At 40.6% G+C, this 22,988-nt stretch overlaps 1 protein-coding gene across 1 annotated transcript; it reads right to left on the bottom strand.

Annotated features, from left to right (window-relative positions):
* Nucleotides 1-467: 467 nt before the first annotated feature.
* On the bottom strand, nucleotides 468-8,122 carry GFOD1 (Gfo/Idh/MocA-like oxidoreductase domain containing 1). Its single transcript, XM_085299906.1, has one exon. It carries the CDS (start codon nucleotides 8,063-8,065, stop codon nucleotides 7,202-7,204), a length of 864 nt encoding a protein of 287 aa, XP_085156032.1. The 5' UTR covers nucleotides 8,066-8,122; the 3' UTR covers nucleotides 468-7,201.
* Nucleotides 8,123-22,988: the final 14,866 nt, after the last annotated feature.

Genomic DNA, 22,988 nt, shown 5'->3' with positions numbered 1-22,988 from the left:
GGAGTAGGGCTCCAGTAGGCAGCTGTGTGGGGAAGTCACTGGAGGGAGCTGAGGATGAGGAAGGCAGAGGCATCCCAGGATAGTGGTGGAGAGTGAGGAGGAGGGTCAGGAAAGGATCTCTAGTTTGTGCTCAGAGGGCACGGTCTATGCCCCTATTTTGCCATGCCAGCAGACATACAGCCTTCGACAGCATCACTATACTGCAATAAAATCAAACTGTCTCCTCAGGACACATCACTCCAGCAGGCTCTAGTTCAGGCCTTGCCGTAAAGTTAAACCTTCAAACAGCTTAGTGCTGAACCTTTATTTTCTTTCTCCTTCCATCACAATCCTGTCACACAAGCATAAAGGCTGCGGATTTTAGTCAGATGTGTTGAACTTAACAGGCAGGCCAGAAAACAGGAAAAAGTGATTGCTATTACATCGCACAAAATGCAAGTGTGAGGAAAAATGACTGACAGCTGGGATCACATACTTTTATATCTTTATTTGCCATTTAAGATCCTTTTATTCCATCAATGCAAATATGCAGAACAGCAGGAAACCATGTTTTAAGCAGCACATACCAGTTGGCTGAGAATAAACTAACTACATTCCTCAAGCAATGTAAAAGTAACAATGCACATCATCTTCCAGGAGAAGAAACAAATAGATATTGCAGCCGAGAGGCACAGCAGGCAGCTTCCGTACAAAGTAGTTTGGCTATTTAAAATGCTAGAACCAGTCCCTATCCGTGTCTCCAAACCCCAACCCCCATCCCTAAAAGTCCTACTATAATTTAAACACTTTTTTTTTTGCTATCTACATTATATATAAAATATAAACTCTGTTTACTTATAACACTTATTTTTCTTGATAAATAGCTCTTTAAAATATCTACTGTACATATGTCCATGCGTTGACATTATATATATATAGCATTTATATATATGTATGTATGTATGAAAAACAATAAATATATACTTAATATTGACACAGCAACAAACTAAACATWTTCTCATTTTCAAAATCAAAATAAAAGAAAACCAGTACAGAGAGAAACAATGAGTGTCATTTGTGAAACAAAGCATAGCAGGGAGCTTTGATTCCTGCCCTAGCTGGGCTTTAGGTATGCCATATACTTGAGTAGTTGTGCTGTTAACGTATTCTTCAATGGATTTGTATTAAAAGTAACTTCAAGTCAAACATCAGCCACCCTGTATGCCACACGTAACACAGACGGATAGCAAACGTAATAGGAAACAGCAGAGACCTGCCTCATGACTTGCAATGGAATGAAACAGAAGGGGAGGCAAGCGAGTTTGACGGACAGTGTAAACAGAAAAGGAAGTTATGGATAGGACATGGCTGGAAGGTCATAAATAACCACRGTAAACATGTTACTAAATTTAAGTGCTTTTAAAGACCATGGCCGGCACTGCTGCAAAAAATATCTTGATTATCTGTAGCTAACTCCATTTAATGAACCAATTTTCCCTATGCCATAAGACAGAAATGAAATCCAGATGGCCAAATTCAGATGCTAAACTGGGCTCACTGAACGACACCGTGAGGCCCTGTTCTGAACTTGCCCAAGGGCAGCTGAATTCACTGAGTATGTTTGAACCTAATGATAGAATTTTTTAAAGTGTGAACTTCAACAACAACAAAAAATCCCAGCTCATTTCATAAATACCAAAACATGTCAAAAGGGGAAAATTTTCAACTTTCATTTCAAAATAGCATTCCTTAAAAATGTAAAAATGCAACTTAATTCAAGAAGTTTTTTCCATCAATTGAAAATCTGAATAAAATCTGTTGCAGTTTGACCTAAGCTGATACCCTTCATTCCTCCACCCCAATGTTGTGGTTTGACAGCTTCCAAGAAGTCATTACTTGCCTTGGCTCTGGTTTCCTACACTCAGTAGGAGCAACAGTCATGAGGTTATGACATCGGTTCATGAATGCAGCATTATGTACAGTCCTGTCTACTTAAAATTCCTTCTTTTCATGAGCAAATGGAATTGGGCAGTTGTTRTTAGAGGAAATTATATTTATTGGATGGACTTCACCCAGCAACTCAAGAAAGAGGAAGTTACAAAGTTGACAGGACTGACAGTTATTACTCAGTCATACTTAATCACTAAAATTTACAAACTTTGCTTCCCAAAAGTAATTTCAACAACGACRACGACGACRACGATAAGAAGAAACTGCTGTCCTGACTAAGCCTGCCATTTCACAACTAGTCCTAAATACCTAGAGAGCATTGCAGAGGTCAGATAGTCCAGTGTTGAGTTTCATACCACTTGCCCATTGGAAATCAAGCCAACATGTTGAATATCTGCACAAATCCAAAAGGTGCTTTTAAACCTTGTAGAAACAGAAATTAACAGTGATAAGACTGTATAATTTGTGATACTTTATACCGAGGATAACAGATAAAAACTAAATTTCCAGAAACAAGAACTTCTGTCATTAGCAATTTCTAGATCTCCATAAAGACACCATCAGGCTACTAAATTTGTCTTTACCTGCAAAACAAAAACTGCTAATAATAACTTTTTGAGCRGAGGGAAATGAGTAATTTTGAACTCAGAGCCTTTTCTGTATTTGTGCAGACATAGAAATAAACAAGGTAACACAGAAACTGCAGAGTCTGTGTGCCGTGAGCACAGGCAGCAGAAGAGCCTCCTTTTTTGAATGACTGCTCTCCCAAGACAGCTGTTCCCTTGTGCTGTCGCTCTGATTCAAAAGCTGTCCAAAAGAAGGAAATACTAAGTATAAAGTGGAGACTGCCTCTGATTGCCCTATGCCGGCTGGGCAGGAATTTCTCATGCTTTCAGCCAAAGCAAGGGATGAACTTTACAGAAGTCCATCCTGCACCTAAAGGTCTACACATGCCCTGATCCTCTGCTGCACTGGCTGCAAGGGTAAGGACGTATCACCTCTACTAGGTATTTTCTAACTACATAGCTAAAATACTACTAATCTAGTCCATGCATGATATTAGATATAGGAAACCCTGCAGCTCTTACAGAGTTTTTAGGCCTCTATGTAGGACTTCAGTGAGTTCAGCTTTGAAGACCCACACGGATCTAGTGGGAGTACAGATGCTGCTCCTCCAAGGGCAGGGTCGCCCCTTGGGCTCCCAAACACAGAGGTGGAGCAAGGCGGCAGCTGTCTCCTCTGGCTGGGACAGCCTTTCCTCTCTGGGCAACCAGTTTATTCTCCCTGTTGGTGTGGGCATACAGACAAGCCTGCAGACATACCTCCCCCCCCCCCCGCAGCTACTGTTCTCGTTTGGGCACATGGAAGGACCGCAGTTGCGCAGTTGTGCCCTGCTGTGGCACAGGGCCACGGTGAAGGGTTGTCCTCTCCTTGGACTGGAGCCCAGTCTGATTCCTATTGAAAACCAAAGTCTCTCTCAGATAAATGCCCCAGTGTTAGAACAGCCCCTGTGGAGCAGCAGAGCATTTCACTGGGGCTCTTCCTTTGGCTCTTTTTGTCTTTGGCAACAGACCAAAATGTTTAGTATCCTAGATGCAGAGGTATATGTCAAAGGAAAGAGCCTCTCCAGCAGCAGCCCTGGGAAGAGGAATGAACACTTCTTATCTAGTGTATGAACTGTTTGTTTTGGGGACTACTGTAAATTCTTGCATTAGCCTCTGCTTGGCTGTTAGGACTGCACCAATTCTAACAGTATTCATCTCAAATCTTGTGGCACAGCATTAAAATGCAGTTCCAAATGTGTGTTGTCTAATATGGTACTGCTTTTGAATTCAGTCAGGTACACCTCTTTTAACTACTGCCCAAATTCTTAAACCCAGCGTGAACTCCAGAGGCTACTGAGAGTAATTCAACGTACTTTCAACTGTACCAAAAGAGCAGAGGCCTTGAAGATCCTAGAGYATAGAGTAACATTTTATCAGAATAGTAATACACATTCTATAAATAAACCAATTCCTTGCTCTTCTACGCCAGGTGGAAGTTTAGTGTCTTTACACTTGACACTTCAGCACCTTTACCTCCTAGAGAATGGAMAAACTGTCATGCAATCCTGAATGTATGCAGTTACTGCTGCTGTCCCAATTAGGTCACACGTTCTCCTGAAGCCAGCGTAACATCTACATTGCTGTCAAAAGAGGCAGTCCCACCCTGCCCCTTCTCATTGTGGCTGTCTCTGTGGGGCCAGCACTGTGCTCACCCAGGGAGCTATATGGGGTTCAAGCCATTTGGAAGTTGGTACTTACACTAGCATCAGATGGCTATGTAATCAGAGCGTTAGATTCTCTTTCCACTAAGCAGCAAAATCTGCATCAGTAAGTTTGCACAGGGGCTGGATGATGCCTGTCACCTAAACCTTCTGGATCAGGGGCAGAAAGGTTGATCTCAGTAGCACTATTCCTTTATGCTGTGTTTCATCCAAGGCAATGTGCACTGCAGGAGGGGGTTTAGGTTCCACCACATCTTCTGCCAGCTGGCATCACAATAAAACAGGAAGGTACAGGAAGAAAATGAAAATACACAYGGGGAAAACCGTCAACATTTGTGAACCAAAACGAGGTCCGAAGGCATGAATAGCAATTCCTGGCACAGTGGCCAAATTGCTAATCAGCAAGACACTTAGAAACACTTTGGTCCACATTTAGTTCCAGTTTTGAATGATGTTTAACTAGACATGGTTAATTATCCACTGGGCTTGCATTCATGATTTGAACTTGCCACTGTTGTCAATAAAGGGCTTTTGCTTTACTATATGGAAACTCTCTTGATCCGCCTGGGGCTAATATGTCAGGAGAGATGTATGATTTCTTGATCAAATTCTCTGTTCTTTATTGCTCTGTATATTTTTCACAGCAGAAACTGGATCTCATGGTATACCATGATAATTTTAACAATGGAAAATTCCTGTTGGCACAGCTACTGCTATGGGAATTGTTCTCAGAGAAATCATTTATAGGAAAAAAGATCCAAACCTGTCAASAGCTGCTTCCAGAAGGAATTAAGAATGCTTGCCGGAGGCCTAGCAGAAGCAGTCAACCACACACACAATTGCTAGAACTGGCAGAACAATGTGGACAGAAAAATTCCTCTGCTTGGCTGGGGTTTTGCAGTATTATGCTGTTCCTTCACCAGTGACACTCTTACACTTTGGGGAATGTTTTATCAAAGGTCACAAATATTCACTTTAAAAATAAAGCACATGCACATAATTTGGGGGTGTGATTCAATTTTCCCAATTTTAGCCACCTAAAAATTTAAAAGCCATCTCATGCAAGCACCCAAGATTCTTTGTACAACCAAAAGAAAAAGGTTGAAATTTCCAATGGACATTTACTTCTATATTAGTCTTAGGAGGAACTGAATCAATCCTTGAAGATTTCTCCCTATATTGACTAGTGTGTCATCACACAAATACCAGGGACAAGATACCTGACTTTCAGCTGGCTCAAGCCATATGAGATGAACCACACTATTGATGCCTTCCTGTTCAAAAACATGCAGCACTAAAATTGGGAGTGCGACAGACAGGAGCACACAGCAATCAGATGGAATCATTTGCAGGAGCTCTACAGAAGCCCTTAGCGCTCCTAAAAATAGCAGAACTAAAAGTGCCGTACAAAAAATCTGAAATATCTGCTTGTTTTCTTTCTAACCTAAAATGACCACAATAATCTGATGACCTTGAGAAAGAAGGTCTTATTTTCTCTCCTAATAGCTACTGGTCAGCCAAATGTTCTCTTCTTTCCCCTAGTCAAAATTAACAACAGCAACAAAAAAAATGAAAAAGCTTTGCTCAAGTATAATAYAATTTAGTGCTATATGCTTGATATACTATTTTCTGTGTGATTTTTGTATCTGAGGACCTAGTGCTGTAAACATCTAAGCACAGGGGCAGCTTTATGCAGAAAAGCAGTATCCCAGTTTACTGGGATAATTCATATGACTTTCAATATATTCTTTCAAGATTGCAATCTAAAATATTAGAAAGAAGGACAGGGAAAACATACCAAAAGAATTTTTCCATCTTTGCACTGATGACAGGGAACAATAACTACAGTACCAGTAGTTAGCCACTTTAAGCAGGTGGGGATCTTTTTTAGTTTTTTTTCCCTGGAAATGGATAGGAAGTTTTCTCATCCCTTGCATTTTTTTCACTCACGCTCACCACTTGTTGGAGGTGAAAACTTCTGGGTTGAGCAAYACGAAATAAGTTGTTGGTGTGTATCTCTTAAGTGTAAGTTCACAGAGATTTAAAAGAACATCAACTCTCTAAACCTCATATTGTTTGATGAGCTTTTTACTGAGTTTTCTGTTTTCCACTGAAAACCAAAATGGGAGATGAATTCACTCAAAAGTCAGGCCCAGACACATAGGAAATTGTGTCTTTCAGAAGACTAGCCTTAGTTCAGCTGGGTAATAAAAACCCACCGTTGCTACTGTGTCATGCCACCTGCTGTTTGAGAAGGTTTTACACAACTGATTTTAATCAGCAAATCTGTACATTTAACATTGAAGCTTACCATGAGAAGACCCTCCCTCTCCCAATAAAAGGGCATATGTGCTGTGGTTGAAGGCTGCTTTGTTTGTAAAAGCCACATATTTTCCTATGTAAATGTGCTTAAAAAAAATAACAAACCACAAACCAACACAAAGAAGCCCCTAACAAGCTATATGAAAAGTGAGCTGCCAAGATTTTCTGTATCACACCACAATGTTACACCAAGTCCTATCGCTCTGTGTGTTGGTTAAAGATGCAGTAGCACAGCATGGTGGTGTAAGCTGTCATGGTAGGAACCATTCATGTCAGACACTACAGAAAACCTGATGACATGACAGTACCTTCACAGCCCTCTGGTAGGTAAGGAAGATCTAAAAGGATCTTCCCAACCTTTCACCGTAAACACAATTGGATAATCTAAAGCACCTGCAAGCAGGAGACAAGTCCATGATATATCTTGCTAATCAGCCAGCTAATACCATTATTAAAACAGTTAAGTTAATGTTAGCTCTTAACTCTCCTATCTATTTTGGGCATTTTTTAGAACGTCATCACTTTGGTATTTAGCCGTCAACAAATTTAGTTGATCCAAACACCGCATTTCCTCCTCTTGTATCCTCAGCTGATTTTAAGATGCCCAAGCCCTTCACAAGGGCTGCGTTACCATTTATTTTAAGAGCTATCCTGTTCCTATTCTTTCCTAGGAGCTGAGTGGAGCTAGCAGTACAGAGACATCCTGCTCTTACGCATGGCTTCACTGATTAAGTATGCAGGGCTCAGTTCTGGCTCCTCAGTCATGATTGAAATGTTCTGCCATTCCCCCAGCTGATTTGACTTTTTAATGGTGTCCACCACACACAGGGCATACAGACAGTCGTCAAAGGTGGCAGCCATCGTGAGGGGCCTTCCGTCCCAGGTCCTTCTGTCGTCCTGGTCCTCAAATGCCTGCCGGACAGCTTGAACCATCTTAATGGTGCCTCGCAGGTATGGCGATGGGATGTCACTGAAGGCCTTCTCCGGAAGTAAAGAGTTGCTGACTGGCGTGGAGTCCTTCAGCAGGAGCTCCCTCTGAGGAGAGCTGTTGCTCTGTCCATAGAGATCAGTGCCTATTACAGTCAGCCGGCCCACTGAACCGACCACAATAATGTCTTGCTTGAACTCTCCGGGGACATTGAAATTGAGCGTCACTGTGCAGCACACACCGCCTTCCAGAACCATCTGAAACGTACAGAAGTCRTCGCTGGTGATCTGCCGTATCCCCTTGATATGGTCCGTCTGCTTGACGAAAGTCTTGAGCAACCCATGCACTTTCACGGCCTTCTGGCTAGTGAGGAAGGTCAAGAGGTCGATGATATAGGTACCAACCGAGTGCAAGCCCCCACCCCCCATCAGGTCATCACAGCTCCAGTTGTACTTCTTGCCTAGGAGGCTTCCGCTGTGAACCTGCACCTCGCACACCAGGAGCTCCCCCACGTAGCCCTCCTGGATCAGCTGCTTCATCTTCACAAAGGCAGGCAGGAAGCGCAAGACGTTCCCCATGATGCTCATGAGCTTTGGGTAATAATGAGCTGCGGTCATCATCCTAAAGGCATCCAGGGGAGTTGCTGTTCGGTCACAGATGACATTTTTTCCAATGCCTGAGAAACAATTAAAATAAGATTCAACAACAAAAATACATTGATTGAGTAAGCACAAAGCCTCWAGGCTGTTCTTAAAGACTAAAAGGAGAAAGGTCGCTGAAAAAAGAAAATATTTCAATATGGTGTTAAAGGCACAAAGATGCCCTCTAGCATGTTTCCAAAATGCGTATTACCATTCTTTGAGGACTTCAATAAAACAGTATCCCTCCTTATTCGCAAAATGCACTTAGGCCTAAAAATTAGCATGAAAGTGAGGGCCTGAACAGATGAGAAAGCAAGWTGAGATGGGGTAAATTACCCCACATTTGCCCTCTTCTGCGAAGAAGTACTCAGCCATCTTGCAGTAATTTTCTGTGATTACCTGTCTATGTGGGGGCTTTCAGGAGTTGAAGCTCAGCTTCAGATTCAACTTCCTGAAGCATATGAATAACACAACCTCCCATCTGCAGTAATTTCATTAAGTGCACTGAAAAACCTGGGRTTCTCTTCTCAGTGGTCTTGTTCTTTCACCCTTCTCATTCAGAYCTTTTTTCTCATTCAGACTTTTTAACAGGTTCTGACTAGGGACAGGGAGAAGCACTGGATCTGTTGCATGATTCAAAATGTAGGAACTGTTTTTTACTCTTAAAATGTCATGTTATTCTCACAGAGGCAGAAATTGCATTTGAAGGAGCTCTGCTGAAATGTCAATAGCACATCCAGAGTATCAAGGGAAGGCCACGATTGCTTTTAAACACATCAAACATGCAGCTATGACAATCGGTCCCCTGCACAGTATTGACCACGTGTGCACACTGTTTACCAAAGCTGCACGATAGTCCTGTTTTATCAGGCCATCCAGGTGTGCAACCAAATGCAGTACAGGCTGCAATACCTAAATAATGGTTTTATTATTGATTTTTCTWTGACAAATACTTTCATTCTCACACATATAGTGACAGAAAAGCAAAGTAATGGGCACAGACCTATAATAACCATCAGTTTGCACAGAACAACAGTGTGTGACAACAAGGCAAATTATTTTACACCTTTGAAGTTCAGCATTAGTTACCAGAGGCATCTGTCACCAACACAAAGGAGCAGTGACTTTACTTACACAAGACCATACCTAAGCTTTTGACACAGGATAAAAAAGACGACTTTTAAAATGTTTTCAGTTCCCTTTATAGTTGCATAGATTTTTTATGCCTGCTGAGCAGTATCAGGTGACCTATTCAGCACTCCGTGGCACTAAATATGACCTTTGCTTGAGAGCCCAGGACTATAGCTGGGCATAGCACTCAAAGGATCTGAATGTGGATCCTGTCTCTGCTGGAGTCTAGATGAATAAATCCAGTTAACTCACTAAATCTCTCTGGGTTTTAATTCCTTGTCCCTTAAGATAGGTGACTAATTCCTTTTTCCTTAAAAGGCTGTTGTGAGGATAAAATTGTACATGTTTTGGAGCTCTCAGATAAAGTCAAATAAATACAGACAGATGGCAGGGATCTGCCTGAAACCACTTACATGAATATTTAACAGTCTGTCTGCGGGAAGRAGGAGGTCACAGTCCAAACATTCAGTAACGAGTTTATACACACTTCCTATTCATAGTCTTTGCTACTATTTGAGTAGCTGAAACTGGAGGGAGGGCTGGCACATTAAAAAGGCGGTCRCAACTAGTACCAGGCTAGAAGGGAAAGATCTTCCTTCAGCTTGTTCCTATTCACTTTCTATATAATCACTTAGGTAAAGGCACACTCACTTCCCTCATATATTAGGCAGGCATCCTCTGTTCAATAGTCACAGTTTTCCTTTCTGTCTTTTCTCTCTCATCTTTACAGACTGCTACCGGTGACTGAGCTGACATTTTTGACCTCATAGCCCTTCTTTTTCTGCTCCGCAGTAATTTTTTGGCAATTGTTTGATATCAGAGAATGTATTCATCCACCTGCCCTATATTCCTTTAACTGATAGCTCCAGCTATGCCACTTGATACAGATCACTAATACAATCATCCTTTTAGAGTTATATGGATGCTTTGCAGAGAGATTTCAGTTTAGCACATTAGCTCTCAACATAAAAGAAATGTCATTGAGGACAAACACCCAAATAGCCAGACACAACATGAACTTTTTTAGGACAATTATATCCTTGAGCTGCACTACAACAACAAGAATGTGAAAAGAGGAAATTCTAGACATTTCTCCAGTTGGATGTACTTCTTTTGGTTATGTTTTCTTTAATCTTTTCTGGATGTTAAGGATGTACAGAACTCATCCTTTTACACACTCAGAGTTTTGCTTTTCTCCTCATTTGTGCCTGTGGTCAAATCTCCCCCGAAATAGCCACTTCCACCCAAATAATCCATATGTACTATGTCATGATCTGCTCTGCTCACCGTTGAGCCAGAACGGGAAGTTTCTGCTCCAGTTCAGCTTTTATCTCTCCGCCTCACAGATGCCTTTTTCATTTTAGCTGGGGTCCATGCAGGCACTAATCTCTCAAGATACACAGCTCTACATATGTGCATGTAAGRGAAAAGTTTGCTTTTCCTGGGAAATCTCTGGAGCCTGGGATGGCCTTTCTGCTGTGTGTACAGCACCATGCACAGTGGGGACTCYGCCACTGACTGGAAGGCAGCCAGGAACACTTGGTCCTGTCATAACCATGACTGTAAATATGAAAGAAAGCCTGTGGGTGTTCACATTGCTTATACTCAAGAAAAAATGCCATTAGGATGAGTGTGAGTCAGGCACATGTGCAGAGAAAAGGGAAAAGCCCTAAATATTTGTATGCAGATGGCGAAAAGGCCGAGTCTTATATTTACTCCTTCCACCATTTCAACCTTTTCAGAAACATTGTAACCTTTTAATTACAGCAAATCCAAAATGCAAATGTTCTGAGAGCCTTCCCATCTCTGTGCATATGCTGATAATGCATGATGTGCTCTCATCTCTGTCAGGGATTTAAACAGATTTTTGCTTAGTGCCCTAAAAGCTTTTATACTCTATTAGAGCTTGTGCAGGTTCTTTCAGCATGACACTATTCAGCGCTTGAGTCTGTGCACACTGCAGATCTTTGTCCTCTCTGTAGCTGCAAATCTGCAAGCAGCCACATTAGCTTTCTTGAAATAGAGAGAGAACATGAAAGGTTTGCATAATTTAATTTAGAGAAATACTCTGGCATGTTTATGCAACTAGAATAAAAAACAGGAGAATCAAAATATCATTTTTTGCTCTCCTCCCTGTGCTCCCTTCTCAAGGAAGAAAACAAAAAAAGCACTTTCCCTTTGAGCCATTCAACCAAAGCAGCTCCATGCAGACCAGACTGCYGCGTGAAAGGAGAATTGCCTTTTTCAATACTGGCAGTCTCATACAAGCATGTGTTTCTGACTGCAAGTTCTGAAACAGGATTCCTTGAGAATTAACCTACACATAATATCTACTTCCTGTTCCCCTAGCCTAGTGTTAAGGTCTAATCCTGTCCAATTTTAGACAGAATCTCTGCTAAAGGAGCAATTGCTACTGCTTGTCATTCTGTCAGTGTGCTGCTGAACCGATATCAGTTTGATCCACACACCTTTGAAAATCACACCACAGCAGATAACAAGAACTTCATTAATTATATAAAAGCAGAAAAATGCAGTCAGCTTGTTTCAGCAAACAGTGAAGATTTTTTTCATGGTGATAAGCAACAGATTCAAATACATCTCATTATATGAAATGATAGTTATCCCTCCCTTCCATATTCATCAAGAAATCTAGTCTAAGATGCTATAGATCTCAGCTGGACAAGTTCTGAGTATTGACTTCTCGAATCTTTAAGTAAAATGAAGAACAATAAATTTTAAATTTAAATAAACTTTGCTCTTTTTGAGTGCTCAGCAGAGCCTTCACCCTAATCTCTCTGCTTGGCTGTGCTTCAAATCAAGAGACATGCTAGGTAATGTGGCACAGGATTTCTCTGCTGTGGCATAGACTAGGGGAGGGCTCACTCCAGGCCAGCCCAAATCCAAAGCTGAAGCTGGGGAACATGTCCCCTAGCAAAACTCCTTGGAGTGCAATTTAACTCTTTGCAGTCCACCCACAGCTGCATATAGGGCTTCAGCCTCATACCTGCCCYGTGACACAGTGCTTCAGGCACAGGTCGCTGGAGATGCAAAGGATCTGCATTAACAGGCAAAGTGCTGTGGTACRAATGAGCCAAGTGTGGCCACAACTGCGGGGCCATGAGGTGGGAACTACATTAGACCTGACAGGTCTGCTTCACTGAACCTCCATATCTTCTTCCTTCAACAAGAAAAACAAAATAGTGGTAGAGTCCCTCCATGAGATAGGCCAATGACTTGGATGTAACTGCTCTAGTAGTCCTCCGAAATGCAGAAGGACGTGAGGTTGAGCAAAATGAAACAAGAGGTTTTGACTTTTAGGTTTGGATGCCAAAGACTGACAGCTGACAACAAGTGACCACTGTTTGGTTCCTTTCTAGAGTGAACTGAAGCTTCCAGAGCAGGTCCACATTACAAAACCACTGCAAACATCAGTGTTTTCCAACTTCTCAGTGCCTCATAAAGGCTGTTAAAGTCTGAATGGTCCATCCTGACTAATCTTTATCTATCAGAGTGTACGTATTCCCAAGCCAAACCTCAACAATCTAGATCCCAATGTACACTTATTTTAAGAAAGTTGTAATGTTAGAACACAGATCTTGTCTAAAGAAGAGCATATCTAATCAGCTCTCTAGAAGTGAGAAAACAGAAGAAAATAGTCTATGCTGTTTTTGGTTTAAGGAAAGATTTCTCAGGCATCATCTTGTGCTGAAAAGTCAAATTGTCAATGGTCAGTGATCAATGATCTACACTTATGGTTCACCACCTACCTCACAGTAATTACTATTTTTGTCAGGAACTTTTTTCCAGGCAATAACTTTGTCCAGATTATATGCAAACCTCAGCCTTCATTTTAGAAAAAGAAAGCCATTACAATGTGGAGATAATTTGGAAAGCACAAGCCAAACAGCCCAGAAGTAAGTGGCAAGTAGACACTGTCCAGGGCTGTAGCATTTAAATGTTTAATATAGAAATAAAGGAGAAAAATGAGGAGCTAGAGAAAGGGTTAAACTCATGATTTTCATCTGCCTAATGTTGGCAGTCCTTCATTTTACAGAAGGCTCTAGCTTCTTGGCTACCTGTTGCCCAGGTTCCTCTGCCCCTATAATGTCCTTGTGCAGCATGGCCTAAATAATAAGCATAATTCCTGGGCCTACAACTCTGGCAATGTACTGCTGTTATAAGGGGCAGAAACTTCAACACTTCTTAAGTGTATAGTGTCACCTTTTTTCATATGCTCTGATTGCTTCAAGTAAGGACAGCCCCATTTTAATTGAAAAAATAATAATATAAAAAAGACCCTCAAACTGGAGCAAGACTAGTCCACTATCTGTTCAGCTCAGGACATGAGGGCCCGATATAGTAACTTCTCCTCCTTCTATTCACAAGAAAATCAAAAAGGGCTTTATTTGGAGTTTGGGCATATAATCAAAAACTTCACTGACACCATAAAGATTCCTTAGTTAGCAGTCACTACCTATCACTCTCGCTCAGAATGGAAAAGCGAGAAAGAGGAAAATAAGATTTTGATGGAAAGAGTTAAATTAGTCAGTAGAAAAATACATTTTTAAAGCTAATGAGGATCTGTTAACACTCAAAGAATACTCTGAGAGTTTCATCAATTACAGGAATGGTAGAAGAAAATGCATACCAGGTTATTCAGAATGGATGATTTTAGACATTTATATCAGATGATAGTATCTTTTTAAAACTTATTTTTTATTTAAAAAAAGAAGCTAATATATTTACATTCCAAATGTGACAATTCACATTATGGTTATTATGACCTGTTAATACAATTTCAATAAATATATACAAAGATTCCTTCTTAAGATTACAATCATTGCAGCAGTTTTCGTTGCCTTTGGATCCTAAGCAGAACCAGTAAGACAATCATCCTTGACACTGAGTTCTGTTCAAGGCTTGTAAGATGTGCTGCATTATTAGTATACATATTATTAGCTGTAATCAGATATGTAGTGTATGCAATCAGATCGCAGTTTCCATCCTAATGCAATTTGACATGAATTGCMAATAAAACCAGTATCATATACCACATGAATGAGAAGTAGCTCATTCATTTTTTTTTCCAGAATTACAAAACTGAAAAAAGTAAGCACAGATATACAACTGCTTTACAAATGTGCACAAGTCAGCAGTCAAAAATTGACAAATTTAGTTAAAAGGCTATACCTCACTGCAAATCAGTGGTTTTGGCTATATTGATAAAAGACCCTTCTTTGGCAAATATCAAAATAAATGGTCAAAATAAATGGCTTATATCAAAATTCACTATTTGCTGTTTTAATGGTATTCAAAATCATTTAAATAGTTAATTTACAACAATTTGCCTTCCTACGTGAATGTACACACATTATCAAGCTCTTTGGTGTTGCACAGAAACCATCTTCAGAAACTATGTAAGGCAACAGGCACCAGTCTAAGGTTCCTTGCAGTTAAATGAATGATATAACTTGAGTATCAGTAGAACTCTGTATTTTGCAACAGCAAGAGCCTCTTCTGCTCAGCTGTTTCAGGACTAAACTACTGCAGGGCCTAGAGGGATCCTGTGCTCGCCAGCAYGGAGCTCCCAGCTCTGGAAACACACCAGGATTTCCAGACAGGGACAACAGGACAGACAGGTGACCTCTTTGGGCTTCAGGAGGGCCCAGGCAAAGCCCCAAATCCTCTTTCCCTCCTCAGATTCACAGAAGAGCACGACAAGGCCAAAGCAGTTTCTGGAGCCGACTGAGAAATGCCAGCAGCAGGGTAGGGGCAACATGCTAAAGAGGGAAGTGGCTGAGAGATGGAGAAGGTGGGGAAAGGACRGGAAGGGAGACCACAACACAGCAGAAAGGGCAACATTGTGGAAGGGGCGGGTGCAAACAGCCCGAAGGAGCTCCTGCCACTCCAGGAGCTGTATAGTGTGCCCTCGGGATCCCAGCAACACCCTCAGTCCTTGGAGGCCCATCCTAAAAAGTTCTCCTTCAAGTGCAATATGCTTGTGTGTCCTGGTAGCATCTTTTCTGCTGAAAAAATAAGACCAGAGGAGAGAAAAAATAACTTTCAGAGAAAACAAGGCAGCGTTCTGTTCCCAGGGTCTTGCAAGGAGGTAAGGATGATGATAAAGAAGTATCAGCACTAAAATGGTGATATGTAGGTTGATTAAGCTACTGCCCAATAAGCATATCAGGCTAGAGAGCTGTAATACTAGCACAGGTTATTCTATGAGGCTAATATTTTTTTCTGATGTATTAAATACAGAGATGCATGAATCACATATTGCATACTGATGAAAAACTTGTGATGAAAAGATTCTGAATAAATATTAGTATGTACATTTCTAGGGTTAAATAGAATGCTGACCTGCTCTTGGAAGTGAAGAGCATATTTTGAAATATCTCATAAAAACAAGACAGAAAAGTTACTGTATACGTTATTTGAAAACCTCTTCACACAGGACTAAAGTTTTTGTTTAGTATGTAGAGAATATTTCTACTATCATTCAGTGTTGCTGCTGTTACTGATACTGTGATATAGTACAAATTATAGTACCAGTAACAACAGTGGCTGTATTTACCCTTTTCAGTGCATGATCCCTGTCAGTCTGAGTGGCTTGAAAAACATATTTATTTCAGGCAACAGATCTTCCAGGAGAAAATTCATGGTAAGACAATATTTCCTTGAAGAAACCTTATTTAACTAAACTGTTGATAAGGAGATAAGTCTCTATGATTAATGTCTAACAAAATGGTTATTAGTCATGGCTCTAGCACTGAGCTAGGACAATCTTTGTTAGCACCAGTGCATCTTAAAATGGTAAATCACAAATATAGCTATTGCAAAAAATCAAGTGACCGTAGCTTATTGAGTAACAGCTCACGAGCTGATTCCTGTTAGAAAGGCATGTGTATATTCCTAGCTTATTACAAGTGTTAGGTAAAATAATAGTGTCCTAAGGAGTGTATTTTACTTTGCAATTGATATAGACTGTGAGTGCACACAGGAAGAAATACACCTCCCTGTTGACAAGCAATAGCTTGCTTAGCCACAGAAAATCAATTGCTTATGCAGATTTTACAAACCCTGAATCTCTTCCTCTGCATCAAAATATTATGAAGTAAATAAATGTGTGTACTTTTACATTTTATATTCAGCTGAGACGAKACACACTTCACAAATATTACATGAAAAAATGGATATAAGAAATACACACCTGTGAAAATATAATACCACCAAAGCAAGGGTTTCAGTTCATGCCTTTGCTTCTGGGCCTGGGGTACCATGCTGTGACACCAGTTTTTAGCCTAGTGTATCCACACTGATCTTTTTTCCACAGAACTGCTTTGAAAATAAATACATAAACATTCAAATAAACAGAAAAATACCTGTTCCTGACTACTTCAGCTTTGCCTGCTCTTTAACCACAAGTTAAACAAAAGTTCACTCAAGTGACTAAATGCGTGATGAAAAGAGACGCCCTACAAAGCGGAACATGTGTCGCTGCTAGTGCCACATGCCTGGCATCTCAGCTGTCACTCTGGGTGTCACCTAGCTAACATGACACACACAACTCACACAGGCAGTGCCAGAGCTGCAAAAAGTAATCCTCTGCTAGTCCTGCAGGAGTCCCAACAAGAAAGAAGGTCACCTTGAGTTGTGAGCTTAAAGAAATGATTTCAGCTGGCCCAGGCAAAGTTGTGGTCTCACAGCTTTGACAGCAACTGGTTCTTACCCAAATAAAGAGGAGGCTCTATGTTCTTTGTAGGTAGCTGCTGAGGAAAGATGGGGTACTTAGGCTGCGAAAATGCACCCAGTTAGCACCTGCTGGAACCAGAAGATTACAACGACGCCAGCAGGTAAACAAGTATCATCTAAGCAGAACCAGGATGGTTCAGCAGTACGAGGAAAGAATATAATGATGAAAACAGTTTTCATTACATATTAATATTGGTTCTGGCTTTTATTTGCACTGAGGTAGTATTCAGGGTTATGGATTGGGGCCATGTCTGCGAATATGTTACTATTGCTGTTGTTAAAAATGCTGCTGTAGCAGTATTTAAGGCACTTTGACATAGGTGCAGCCCTTTCTGTGCTTCTTCTTGTACAAGCACAACACAGATTTGTGCCTTCTGCTCCAAATAACTTATGTGTCAAAATGATTTTTACAAGAAGATTACTTTTCTACTAAATCCATACTAATTATCGATTTCTTGCTTTGCTTGTTTGATTAGTCAAGGGCTTTTCAAACTGCAGTCTTTGATTCGGATGTATAAAGCATGTGCATCACTGAACCCATAGGCAATGTGCTCGGGAGGGAGGAAAGCAACAAAGTCTTCCATTACTGCACATCCCAGCACGCTTTGCCTGGCAAAGCAAAATTCCCCAGCTCTTCTGTAAAACAGGCTAGAGTTTCGTGCTTGGTTTGTGGCCTCCTACCTGGCATGTCATTCAGATTCCTTCCCTGTAGTCACTTACACAAATAACTACACAGAGAGCTGAAACAGATGAAGTACTGGTAYGGTTTAACTATATATAAAAACTTGAACTGCTGGGAAATCTAGAGAAGGTGTGAATACCCCCTCACAAGCTAGCTAGCTGCACACCACAAGGAAATGATCCAGGGGTCCGAGCTTGAGAATATCTGTTCAGGCATCTGAAATATGTTCAGACTTGCATTTTCTGAGCCCTCCTTGGGTGCCTTTCGTAGTCTCATGTGCACCTGGGAAAAACCACGCTGCCTTTCCCAAACTTTTGTTCAGTCTTTATGTATTCAAATACCCACTGAAATTACAGGGTCACATCCTTGCTGATTGTTCCCCCATGCAAAAAACAAACAAACAAACAAACAAACAAAAGAATCTCTTATGTACTGAGATAACTAAGAAAGAAAAATCATTTTACTTGGACCTTACTCAAGCAAACACTCATTAATTTCAATGGGACTTTAATTGTCTAAGGACTAAATAAAAACTCAGTGAAGACCTCTGTATTTCATCCTTTATTTGTTCCAATTACTCTCAATTCCTCTATTCACCTTCTAGAGCAAAATACATGCCATCAGTCCAGTACATTACAATACCCTTCTTTTCCTTAGTAATGAAATCACATGGCAATCACAGCCTATAGTCGATCTCTATTCTCCTGAGGCATTATTAACTGCCTTTAAATATGCTTCTTTTTATATTAGCTGACAACAACCAAATGCCCAGCTGTTGTAAAGGCTTTGGGGGGATTAGGAAATCAGGCAGTTGAGTTGTTTTTCAGCTTGCCTTTCCATCACAGAATTGTTTATGCTTATTGAGTCAGATAAATTTATGGCTGATAATTAGAGTCAATTTGCTTTATGTTTCTCTTGCCTACCCTTTCTACCTCCATTAAAACTAGCAAGTTGTAATCTGGTACTAAGTAAGAACCTGGCAAAGGAGAAACATCAGACTAATGTTTCTGAGTAATTAACGTAGCCAATATTTTGGCAGATTTGTACAGAATTCATAAAGCTCTATAAACATAAAAAAAACCTCGCCAGCCAAGTAAAAGGGAAAGTGACAGGAAAAAATAAAATCCTACAAGCTGCACTGTCAGGTCACTATCTGTATCTCACATAACTTGCATTGCTATGCAGCACAGCAAGCCCTGTATTCTTCTTGTGCTTYGTATTTTAGGATTGTTTTTCTTTAGTAAACATTCAGTGCTACCATCTGTTTCCGCAAGATGCACCGCAGTTTCTAGTATGATCCTTGCTACATGATGATTATATGAAGCATCAGCTCTGTTGCCAACTTGACCCAGACTCCACTCCAAAATTTTGCCTAACCTTAATTCACTCCAATAGTTTTAACTGGGGGATTTCTCCTTCTTTCCTAGAAGTTCAAAGGATCTCTGTGCTGAAGCAAATGTGTGTCAATCCTGCAGTACTGGATGGATGGAGCATGCATATGACCTGATTTTATGCTTTGAGTGGCTAAAAAAAATCTAAAATCAGTACTTACATTCTCAAATACAGTACTACGGAAACCAAAGTACCCAGCTGGAGACTAGGGCATCCTAACTTAACTGGACACATTTAAAAACTGCACCCACTTATACCCTTTAGACTTTACTATAAAAACATATAGAGACAGAAACAGACCCCCACATGTAAAGGACAGAATGGGAGAGAGCTCTGTTTTGCGTACCTACAAGTACATGGCAAGTGGAGGCGYGCAATGTTATTTCACTCATTCAGTAATGAGTGCGTATACACTCTGTGTGGTCCTGTGTGCATCTGCAGATATACGCTCACACAGCAAAAAACGTCTTTTCTTTCCAATATAAAACTACAGACAATGAAAATGACAATTTATAATTACTGGCCAAACCCTATTAGAATCCAGATTTAGTCAGCCCCAGATTCAGTGAGCCGGTAAGACTGCACCTAGTCGTGGAACCGGACTTTCTGGAGTGATCTCAAGYTAGGCAGGGATGGACATAAGCCAGGTTGCACAACATGTCTTAGGGAGAAGAATGCTCTGTCATTCATKTCATACTTCTTGCACCAGCAGTTCCTCTCGCTGCTTGCTGAGCGGCATCAGCATCGGGCCTGGGAAAGCTGGCAGGAGTGCTCCACTGGCAAGAAATGAAATCTCTTGGTTGCAATGCCATCAAGCCAAAACAAGTGCTCACAGAGGACACTTCCATTGTGAAGTTAATGACAATTCTGACAACGGAGTTTTCAGTGGAGTTAGCATCAGCCCTTAGCAAGCTTTGGGGCAAATTTACACCAGCTTTAATCCCGTTAATTTAAACAGTGACACAAACCATAGGTTTGGCTCTTCAAGCAACACAATCAATGGAATAATAATTAATAGATTGCAAGCAACCTGTAGTTTAAACCGAACACACCTTGATTAACTTTGCAGCCAAAACTACTTCATAATTTAATAGTCAAGTTCTCTGAGAAACTTAAATAAWTTTTTTTTAATTTTTTTAAATAAATTTAAAATAAATATTTTAAATAAATTAAAAGCCAAAAAATAGGCAGTAGCCTTAGAGCTGTGTATTTTCTTGGTTACTATTTTATTCCTGTCAGAGACAGCTATGTGCCATTAAACAAGAGCCATAAACCCATTTGGAAAAGTAGTGGCGAGAATGGATCAAAGTGAATCAGCAATTCTAAATATATAAGACGCTGACATTGTGTTTCCTTGGCTCCAACCCTGGATCCATAAGAAAGATTGATGCTTGATTAATTAGTCTCCAGACTGCAGAGCTTACACTAGAGCCAAGGACTCAGCCGCAGCCCAACCAGCTGACTCAAATAGAAATAACTCATCAGGTTCAATCTGCCTGGATTCCGGATTGCCCTGTCTGCAGTCAATCCGCATACTAATCYTCCGAAAGAGTTTCTTGGAAAATGCCATTCATGCTCACACTGGCTAAGTGTGCCCTAGATAAGACACAGCTAAGCTACAGTAGCAGCTGAAGCCACATTTGGCTACTGTTTCCCATGCCTTGCTCTAACAGCAACTGAGAGCTCCTTGCCATCACTGAAAATCTGCTGAAAACAACATAGCTCAACACGGGAGCATTTCCCTGTTATATTCAGTAGGCTGGATGTAGTCATGTAGGGTAGCCCTTCTTGCTTTATTATTATTATGTTCATCATCAGTCAGTCTGATCATTATCCTCATTACCTCTTTTTACTGTTGTAATCCCAGGACTTTCTTGTGCTAGAAGCTCTACAAACACACAAGGGAAAAGGACCCCTATTTACAAGGCGCTTTGTTTTACCACGTGCATGAYGCTGGCTACCTCGCCAAAAAGAAAGGTCAGTGCAAGTAGTTCCTGTTGCTGTACCATGTTCAGACAGACTTTCCAATACAGGAGAAATGCAATCCGGTATCTTGTCCTGTATCTTATGCTGCTCTTTGAGCATGCCACAGARGAAACCATTCAGCTCATACCCCAGGCACTGCCTTTCAAGCCCCAGGAGAATTTAAAGTAACATTTCCTGGATAGAAACTTAAAGAGAAGAGCACTCCTGCGCTTGACCTGTGCCACTATCRGTGAAAGAAGTGTAATTAGTATCCACCTATGCTCTTGCAGGTGCATATCTGAAACAACGGTGAGTAAAATACCTATAAACTCAGTCAGTAATTCTTAAAAAGCATTCGTACTTACATTTCTCTGTAGAACTTACGTAACACCATGATCTCCAAGCAAAAGGAAGGAAGGACAATTCCTTTTCAAGCAGATTAAAATCACTTATTTCTGAAGGATAGTATGCATTTAGAAACCTAAAGCCCTTCAGCTACTGCATTTCTATTMCGAGATTTTGGCAGTTTGGCTTAGATTCCTATGAAAGCCAGCCGTGGAATGATTTTCAACCTAATGATATTGTTTTCTCTAAATACATGCTGTTTTCTAGCTGTAGACCCTACAGCGTAAAAATGCTTATGAACTCATAAGGACAGTCTTCACAGTGGACAAAAAGAGTTTTCATTATTAGTCCTATTGACTAATTGATTAATCTTTTCACAGAGCATCTCTCCACTCAAACATGACAACCTACCTTGACTAGGAAGCCCAGGGTTAGAAAACTAGAAAGAAACTTAGGCTAATTAATTGCATTTCTTTTTCTCATTGCAATGTTTATCTGTACTGCTGGATACTCYGAGCCCAGCACTGGCTCCTCTGATTAAGAGTACCTCATAAGCAAATCAAAATAAAAGCTGCAGGCTAAAACAAGGTAGATTTCTGTTAGCACAGATTTGCTCTTGGCAAATAATTATAATTAATAATGTTAAAGGGAGATTGTGAATTAGCTACAACAGACATAAAAAATAAATTTGAAAAAAAGCTTTCAATAATTACAGTGCATGTATCAAACGGAAATGACTCCAATTTGCATAGTTTTGGAGTCGCATCATACAATATCTTAAGTGGCTTCATAATAATATGCTTGTATCTTTAAAATCATTGATTATAACCCAAGGTTTTAATAACGCAAACAACACTTCAGTAAGTGCAGACTGAAAGCTAGCCCAGGATTCTTCATTTTGGCAGATCTACACACAGTTCATTATCACTTCATAATGATGCACTAGAAAACATACCATCCCTACCCCCACATAATTTTACTGATATAAAGGATTTTAAGGTGGTTTGTCTCACTTCTATACGTCATCTTTGGATCAGTATAACCAGTCACATTAGAAGCCATACCACTGTAATTTTGTATGGAAAATATCCTACCCCACATCTTACACCAGGACACACATGCAGGGTCAGACAGTTAGCTCCTCTGGGAGATGTGTATTATCTGCAATGTGCTTCTGTTTAGATGAAGCTTCCAGTTGGAAATACAAATAACTGTGTGTGGGTAGATTCAGTCGAGAGCTTTGCCTACAACTCCAGCAGAGGAGCATGAGCTCATGGGGAATCACAGAGGGCTGCTCTGTGGCCAGGGGTCCCACTTAGGTTTTGTGTGTTGAGGGGCTGATTCTAAATTCACATATTTGTTGCTGCTTACAAAGAGGGAAATGCATTAAAAACACCCTTTTACTATTCTCTTCAATTTATGACTCTAGCCTATTTAAACTTGAACTGGGAATCCACAGATTTCAAACAGCAGATTCAAACAGTGGAGTGCTTTGGCCTTCTAGTGTCATCAGCAACTTCCACCTTCACTGACAGTTTGTACCCATACCTGTCACAAAAAAATCTGGTGACAAATTATCCTTGTGAAGGAACAAGAATAACCATCAAGGAGCCTCAACACTATTGAAAATAA

Source organism: Rhea americana, unplaced genomic scaffold (assembly GCF_003343005.1).
Source record: "Rhea americana isolate MKP2758 unplaced genomic scaffold, rheAme1 scaffold_156, whole genome shotgun sequence".
Lineage (NCBI taxonomy): Eukaryota > Metazoa > Chordata > Aves > Rheiformes > Rheidae > Rhea > Rhea americana.
The sequence above is the reverse complement of the archived record's forward strand: the minus strand, read 5'-3'. Positions and strand labels throughout refer to the sequence as shown.